Source organism: Ipomoea nil, unplaced genomic scaffold, assembly GCF_001879475.1.
Source record: "Ipomoea nil cultivar Tokyo-kokei standard unplaced genomic scaffold, Asagao_1.1 scaffold3314, whole genome shotgun sequence".
Lineage (NCBI taxonomy): Eukaryota > Viridiplantae > Streptophyta > Magnoliopsida > Solanales > Convolvulaceae > Ipomoea > Ipomoea nil.
Window position 1 is genome coordinate 4,144,210 of NW_017619742.1, and position 8,738 is coordinate 4,152,947.

The window sequence follows — 8,738 nt, forward strand, 5'->3', positions numbered from 1 at the left end:
TATTATAAATTCATTTTTAAGTAGTATACTAAAAATGAACTTGCAATACATTAAAAATAAATTTGCTAAAACGAACATGTAATACAATAAAAATAAACATTCAGTATACTAAAAATGAATATGCATGTCAACCGTCCAACTTGCAATGTAAACCATGATCCAAAGTATAACGATTGCTAAATATCCTCTATACAAATTTAGAGATAGACTGAAATGCCATATCCAGGATAACTCCCTAACCTCATCTCATGTAGTTATGTAAATAGTGGTTTGCTGATTGTGTATTTAAATGATGTAGAAACAAGTTATTTTTTAATAATTAAGTATACCCTAATTAAGATTGAATTCAAAATGTTGTCTTTTTTGAATCATCATTCAGCAGCTCAAATCAAGGACACAACAGCAGTATAGAACAAGATTAGCCCAGTTGGATATGCATATTTGAAGCTGGTTAGACATTATGCAATCATTATTGCATGGACCCTGGTCCACAAAGTTGTGTGTACCACAAATAAAAAGCACATTTTTAATATACTAAAAGTACATTATTTGTGTACATAATGTACATCATTTGAGAGTACATTAGTTTGTATGCTATCAAATAATGTACATTCAGTACACAAAAAATATATCTTTTAGTATATTAAAAATGTATCTTGTATTCATGGTCCACATAAAAATTTGCCACAAGCATGTACAATTCATTACCCCCCTTCAAAAAAGAGCTATGATCCTAGCTTGAAAAATGAAAGATCTGAAACCAACACCAGGCTTTTACAAAAGAGTGATAATTTCCATGCTTGAATCCCCATTGAAATGCAAAAGAAGGTTCATACTCAAATTGTACAAACAAAGCATCTAGAAGACTACATGGAATGAGGATCTTGCCTTGTCTAGTTTCTCATCTGGGCGGCTGACTGAGCTGTGGCTATCATTTGAGCCATGATACAAGCATACTGAACAGCTGTGTGTTGAGAAGTATACTGATCGGGGAGGCCAAACTCTGTGAAGTTTGGTTCGATGTGCATAAAATGACCTGGTAATGATCTCTTCGAGAGAGCATCCTTCCAGATATCAAAGAACTCACCCATGATTTGGTGTGATGTTTCCCATGAAGAAATGGGAAGATACTCCATCTGCGAGAAAAGAAACATTATGCTTATTAGTAATCTGCCAGTCATCTACCACTTGAACCAAAATAATCTTGTTTCCTCTTATTTGACTTGATCCCAGCAATAACTCTTTAGGCCCAGAAAATATATAACTTACCACTAAACTATACGCCTGAACAACTGCTTAAAGACTACATAATTCATTTCGTTTTCGTCTTAGTGGAATATGTAATTAAGCTCATGTACTTGAGTTAGCACACCAGTCCAAACTTCTTATTCTATATTCTAGTTTTATCTACATTGTTCTTAGTCACATAAGGATTACAAATTATTACCTTTTCTTTAATCCCAATACACACATGAATTGACCTCCAAACAGGAATTCTTATTTGTGCTGTGGATGTTCTCAACTATTCTCTTTGCCCTTGGCTAATATATATGTAACGCTATTCCTTTTTGCGTAGTTTTTAATGCGAAAAGAGTGATAAGCACTTGAAGATCTCAAGTCCAATAAAAGTACAATGTCACTTTAGTTACTGTTTCAGTTATCAGCATTCAGCAAAAATATATATTTAAAAATTTCCCACAAATCTGATTTAAGAAAATATGGTCAGAAACGTTAGACAAATATCCGTACAAGTATTCCCTTTCCCTTTTTTTTTCCTTGGAATGTGGGAAGACTATGTTGAAATACATTAGAAGAGTCATGTCTTTTTAGTTTAGGTCATACCTTTTGATAATAGGGTTCCTTGTATATATACTAATGTACAGATTATTTGAATCTATCAAATACATTCCTCAATTTATTACTTCACATGGTATCAGAGCAAAATGGGGTTGCAGAGCGTAAAAAGAAACACTTGGTTGAAACAGCTCGTACCCTTTACTACACAACCATGTGCCAGACAAATTTTGGGCAGATGCTATTCTCACAACATGTTACCTCATTAACAGAATGCCCTCATCTATTCTTAAAAATGGAGTTCCTTACTCCATCCTCTATCCCACCCACAATCTATTTCCCCTTCCCCCTCGGGTCTTTGGTAGTGCTTGTTTTGTCCATGACATGACCCCAGGTCTTTCTAAGCTTTCTGCTAGGGCTATTAAGTGTGTATTCTTGGGATACTCACGTCTCCAAAAAGGTTATCGTTGTTACTCTCTAGAATGCAAGTGTCACTATGTTTCCACTGATGTAACCTTTATAGAATCTTCCTCATACTTCCCGTCACTTAATAACCCTGCTATTACTGAACTCCTTGTCTCCTTCCCATTCCTGAATTTGGTCCCATTGGGCTTCTCCAAAACCCTAGTTGTACCCACAATAGAGTCTACTCCTCCATTACAGGTTTACCATCGCCGTCCTAGACCTAATGTACCTCCTATCACTAATGCCTCGCCAGAAACTCCTATTGCCATAAATGATGCCTCAACTATCACATCATCTTCCCCTGCGCCTGGTCTAAGATCAAGCACTACAATCTGATGATGACCCTTCTAATGCACCTATTGCAATACGAAAAGGTATACGTCCTACTCGCAATCCCCATCCCATATATACCTTGTTGAATTATGATCGTCTTTCCCCACCTTATTATGCTTTTATTTCACATTTATCATATGTCTCTATCCTAAAAACAACCCATCAAGCTCTTTCTGATCCTGCTTGGCATCAAGCAAGGTTGGCTGAGATGGAGGCTCTACAAAATAGTGGTACTTGGGAGCTAGTTCCTTTGCCTCCTGGTAAGTCTGGTGTTGGTTGCAGATGGATTTACACTCTGAAAATGGGACCAGATGGCACAGTTGACCGTCTTAAAACTCGCCTTGTGGCTAAAGGATACACTCAAGTATTTGGGTTAGACCATACAGATACCTTTTCCCCTATTGCTAAAATTGCATCTATTAGATTGTTAATATCTATGGAAGCCATCAGCCATTGGCCTCTATACCAACTAGACATTAAAAATGCTTTCTTACATGGAGATCTCAACGAAGAAGTCTATATGGAGCAACCTCCAGGGTTTGTTGCTCAGGGGGAGTCTAACTTGGTTAGTAAACTTCGAAGATCTCTATATGGTTTAAAGCAGTCCCCAGGAGCATGGTTTGGTCATTTCAGCTCAGTTATTAGTCAATTTGGAATGATTCAAAGTAAAGTTGACTATTCTGCGTTACAAGTGTATGTACCTTGTATATGTAGATGACGTTGTGATTACTGGCAACGACAGCTGCCAGCTCAAAGAACATCTTTTAAAGAGATTCCAAACTAAGGATTTGGGTAAGTTAAAAATATTTTCTTGGAATCTAGGTAGCCCAATCCTGTAATGGTGTGGTTATTTCGCAAAGGAAGTATGCTTTGGACATTCTTGAAGAAACTGGGATGCTTGATTGCAAACCTATCGATAGTCCTATGGATCCAAATATCAAACTACTTCTAAATCAGGGGGAGACACTATCCAAACCAGAAAGTTACAGAAGGCTTATTGGAAAATTAAACTATCTCACAATCACACGTCTAGATATCTCCTTCGCAGTAAGTGTATTAAGTCAATTTTTAGAATCTCCTTGTGCTAATCATAGGGATGCTCCTATCCAAGTTTTGAGATATATCAAAAAAACACCAGGCCAAGGGTTGATTTATGAAGATAAAGGCCATACTCAAATCATTGGATACTCTGATGCTGATTGGGCAGTTGGATAGAGGCTCCGCATCTGGATATTGTATTCTCATTGGGGATAACTTGATTTCATGGAAAAGCAAAAAGCAAGATGTGGTAGCCAGATCTAGTGCAGAAGCTGAATACCATGCTATGGCTCTTGCTACATATGAACTCACATGGCTAAAGCACTTACTTCAAGAGCTACAATATTATGATCTTACACAAATGACATTAATCTATGACAACCAAGCAGCTCTACATATTGCTATGAATCCGGTCTTCCATGAACGAACCAAACATATTGAAGTCGATTGTAACTTCATAAGGGAAAAGATTATGTCAGGATGGATTACAACAAGTCATGCTAACACCACTGATCAATTGGAAGACATTCTTACTAAGTCACTTAGAAGTCCATCCTAGAATTAAATACATTTGTAACAAGCTCAACGCATATGATCTATATGTTCCAGCTTGAGGGGAGTGTTGAAATACATTAGAAAAGTCATGTCTTTTTAGTTTAGGTCATACCTTTTGATAATAGGTTCCTTACTTGTATATATACTGACGTACAGATTATTTGAATCTATCAAATACATTCCTCAGTTTAATACTTCATAGACTAAAAGAAATCAATTCAAAGAAAATTCATAGTTCCAAACTGGCCTAAACTCATCTCCATAGCAGAAAAGGTGACCAAGAAAACCTCAAATATGAACCCCAAGTCAATGGATTCAGGAATCATGATATAACCCAAAAAGTATGCGCAAGGACGAAAAAAAAGAAAGAGTGTACCTCCATAACTATACCCCTCAAGTTCTCAGAGTGGATTGGGACAACTTTTCCCACTTGCAGTCGGAAGTCACCAAGTTGGTATTGGAACCCCTGAATATAATAAAGATAACCTTAGCAAGAATAGTATGAACTAATATAGGACAGATGTGAAAATATGCAATGGGTCTCATTTAAATAAAATAAAATAAGACAATGAAAGGGTGGCAGGTGATGCAAAAAAATTACTTGTAAACTTCCTTTGCCATGCTTACAACGAAACTTGCTCAAAACGATAAAACCCTTCTCCAGCCTATTAGTATCTGGTTCTATTATTAAGTTACTCAAATGAGGACAATACGGCATCAAGCAATGTGAATAAGTAATAAAAGCGAGTAGTTATAGCCTGGTTATCAATCCCTCACCACTTCTGCAAGGGTGAATCATGAGCACCTAATAATTAAATGATTTTTTTTAAAAAAAAAATGTGCTTTTCAATTCAATCATAGATTTTGCGACATAATGAGAAATTTGGAGTTCATAAATTGCACAATCCAAGCTACCTCAAAATTAAGTGCAACCCTAGTTTTATAAGACTGAAGCTTCTCCATTATGTTCTGAATTGATGACTCCGCTTCCATAACTAGCCGTTGCCCTCTAATGACAAAGTAATACTTGTCAGGCTGCTCTTGAAGTGAAATCCCCCAAAAGTCACGTGGAAATTCATTTGCATTAGCTATGTCTGGTAAGGAAAACCAGTAAAAAAAGATTAGAGCACATAAAAAAACTTATAGACAAAATGTTTAATAGGCTCAGAAAAAAGCAGTGCATTCAGATAGAGATCGAAACAAGCATGAAAGCAATTATCTCCAATAAATAAACCAAATTGCCATATTCATTCAATGCTGCAATTTTGCATAAAACTTCAAAAGCATAATTACAGATTCTTTAAAATATGTTTTTTGTTGGTTTTCTCTTTCCTTTAAAGGGTTGGGGTGTTGGATCTGTCAAAAATTGAATTTTGTTTTTACATACAAATACCCTTTTCATTCAATACAGACATATCTGTATGATTAATATACAGTGCAATAATAAGAAAGATCAATTTTGTGATCAAAGTGTGAAATAGAAAAGCCCTAACCTTTGAGCATTGGCTTGTAGAAGCTGAGAGTAGCTTTCCACCTTCCTTCCTTGACTCCATTAATGCCTTCAACACATTGAGAAACCTCAGTCAGGATTTGGGTGTTCACTGTTGTGCCAGCATTCGGTTGCCAGTGCAAAACCCTAGCAATATAAACAAACAAACACTTTACCTACATACAAATATCTTAGAATCTAAGATTGGGCTGAGGACTCAATTGGGCTGTAATGCACATAGGCCAAACCACACTAAAAATTAAATCAATTAGCTAGTCTACCCCAATAACCTTATAAACCCATATGTTTCTCTCTTATTTTTAAATATGGGACTCTTAATACACACATACAGAGAGTTGTGCAATGCAAATTGAAGCTCATCAAAATAAACAGAAAATAAACAAGCAAACCCTTAACCAGATGCAGATAGTGACATACATGTACACATTCAAACATAAACCAATGCACAGTTATCGGTATACTCAATTGAAGCCAATCGAGATAATAAATCAGTGAAAAGCTTGATTTCATTTTAGAAAAAGAAAAAGAAAACTGGTTAACTAAAACAGTAAAATTGTTACCATTTGATTGGCATAATGGATATCAGAAAGCTCGAGCTTTGATCCGTGAATTGTCTGCTCTTTTTTTGTTGGAAGCCTATGTGTCTCTTTGTGCAGGCAGCACGGCAAATCTCTGTACAAGCGGAGGCAAAACCAGGAAAAAGCTTGAGTTAGGGATGGCAACGGAGCAGGGCGGGATTTTTCCGGGACGGGGATTCCCTGCCCCGTTTTTTGAATAACTTGTCAAAGAAAAGAGCAGAGTATGTAGGTGACAAATTAATTAAAAACTGTTGAAATAAAGTTTCTGCATTCTAAAGAGCCAGTATTAACCAATAAAAAATTTCCTCAGCAAAATAACACTCTCACAACCACACACTATTGATTATTCCCTAACAATACAAAGTAATAATTGTCTCACAACCCAACACCACTCTGCAGGACACCAAACTGTTCAGATCCGAATTGTCCAAGCTCCCTTCTGTAAGAATTCCGTATTACTTCCCTAATCCTGAATATTTTGATTCCAAATTTTCTTAATATGATGTTACAATGCATCATTATGGGCGTGATTTTAATTTTTCATTCCCTTCAGATTTCTTTCCTTTTCATTCTCAGTTTTGACATCAGAGCCTGGTATATGTATAAGGAAATTGCAAATTTGATATAATTTTGGTCATGCTGGTGATCTTCTGACCTGGGTGTGTATTTACTTAGAAAAAGTTTAGTGAAAGAATTAGAATGCGGAGTTGCACATAATGAACCAAAAATACTTGTGAAAGAAAAAGAGCAGATACGAAAGAAATTGATAAGGCAATAGTCATTACTCGTTTCCACAGTCTTCACTGGATATGGATGCGAGTGGCCACGAAGAAGAGATGAGCGGACGGGGACGAAGCAGAGATGGCCGGACGGCGACGAAGCAGAGATGGCGGACGGCCGACGGTGAGGCTGGGGCCTGAGTTTACAGGGTTTGGGAGTAACAAATTAGGGAGAAAATGAATTATAATTTGGTTAAAAAAAATGGGAAAATGGTCAAATAGGCCCCGAACATTACTAAAGGAGTCAATTAGGCCATTGAATTTTTAAAAGGTGCAATTAAGCTCTTAAACATATTATTTTAGAGCAATGAGGTCTAAAAATCGGTTGGTGACTTACAATTACAGATTAAAAAGATTCTGGCGAATCTCTAGGGGTGTGCAAAATTCGGATAATTTTCGGTTAACCGACCGAACCGACAAAGTTCGGTTAACCGTTTTCGAACCAAACTTTTTCGGTTCGGTTAATGGTTAAAGGAATTTTAAAATTTCGGTTAACGGTTAATTCGGTTCGAAAGGTCGGTTAACCGAATTAACCGAACGGTTAACCGAAGTTTTTAATATATATATAAATAATAATATAAATATAAATACTAATTTGAAGTTATGGATGTTTGGAGTTCATAATTAATGTTTTTGTATATTTTGTTATGAATTTATTATGATATGTATTTTATTTTAATTGAATTTATTATTTTAGGTGTTATTTTTAGAATTTTAAATTTTAGCTTTAAAAAGTTCGGTTAATCGGTTAACCGACCGATTAACCGAAAAAAAATTCGGTTCGGTGAATTCGGTAGAGCAAACTTCGGTTCGGTTAAAACGGTTCGGTTAACCGAACGGTTAACCGATTGAACACCCCTACGAATCTCCGACAACATTCCGACCAAAAACCGGCGAAACCTTCGCCGGCGTCATTTGGCTGTCATCTCCGGCGAAGGAGAAGGCAGACCAACTGCTTTTTTGGTCAGCTTCCTTCTCCGGCAACTGAAGAAGGAAACCAACTGGTTGCCTTCTCCGGCGACTGGAGAAGGCGACGCCTTCTCCCGTGAAGGAGAAGGGTTGGGTTGCCTTGGCGGGTCACATTTTCGGCCGTTGCTTGCAACGGATACTTAAAAAAAAAATAATATATATATATATATATATATATATATATATATATATATATATATATATATATATATATATATATATATATATATATATATATATATATATTTATCTATAAATACCACATGTGTTCACAATTTTTTTTTACATTTTATCTCACTCTCTTTTCATTTCTACTATTCTCTCAATTTCTTTTATCATAATGGAAAAAGAGAATACTTCCAATCAAAATTCACAATCCAATTTTTCTTTTTCTCAACCATCTACCCAAAATTCTCAATTTCAAACAAATTTTCAATTTCCACCAAATTTTCAATTTGTACAAAACTCTCAATTTCCACAAAATGCCCAACTTCCGGGTAATCTTCAATTTTCGTCATTTTCGCCTATATTTCAAAACTCTCCATATGCGGGGTCTTCTCAATTTCCTATCAACATACCAAGCGGCCAAATTCCGGGTAATATACAATTTACTCAATTTTCGCCTTTTTCCTACACAAAGCGAAAATGAAGTAACAATTACTCCACCACCAAAAAATTCGGATAGTCGTCGACAAGCATGGAATGTCGAGGATGACA

General features: G+C 36.1%; 1 protein-coding gene across 2 annotated transcripts; it reads right to left on the bottom strand.

Moving 5' to 3' along the window:
* Positions 1-713: 713 nt before the first annotated feature.
* On the bottom strand, positions 714-7,226 carry LOC109169562 (mediator of RNA polymerase II transcription subunit 20a-like). Of its 2 annotated transcripts, none has more exons than XM_019318429.1 (6): positions 7,059-7,226; positions 6,256-6,367; positions 5,679-5,821; positions 5,101-5,279; positions 4,562-4,651; positions 714-1,136 (listed from the first exon to the last, which is right to left on the bottom strand). In XM_019318429.1, exons 2-6 carry the CDS (start codon positions 6,267-6,269, stop codon positions 894-896), a joined length of 669 nt encoding a protein of 222 aa, XP_019173974.1. In that variant the 5' UTR covers positions 6,270-6,367; positions 7,059-7,226; the 3' UTR covers positions 714-893. The 2 variants fall into 2 exon arrangements, with proteins under 2 accessions (XP_019173974.1, XP_019173975.1); XM_019318430.1 differs by having other exon boundaries at positions 6,256-6,376; positions 7,059-7,217.
* Between the last annotated feature and the right edge of the window lie 1,512 nt (positions 7,227-8,738).

Coding starts and splice junctions, on each gene's coding strand:
- LOC109169562 (XM_019318429.1), bottom strand. Junction 4,652..5,100: donor GGGTTGCACTTAATTTTGAG/GTAGCTTGGATT, acceptor TATTATATTCAG/GGGTTCCAATACCAACTTGG. Junction 1,137..4,561: donor TGAGGGGTATAGTTATGGAG/GTACACTCTTTC, acceptor CTTTTCTCGCAG/ATGGAGTATCTTCCCATTTC.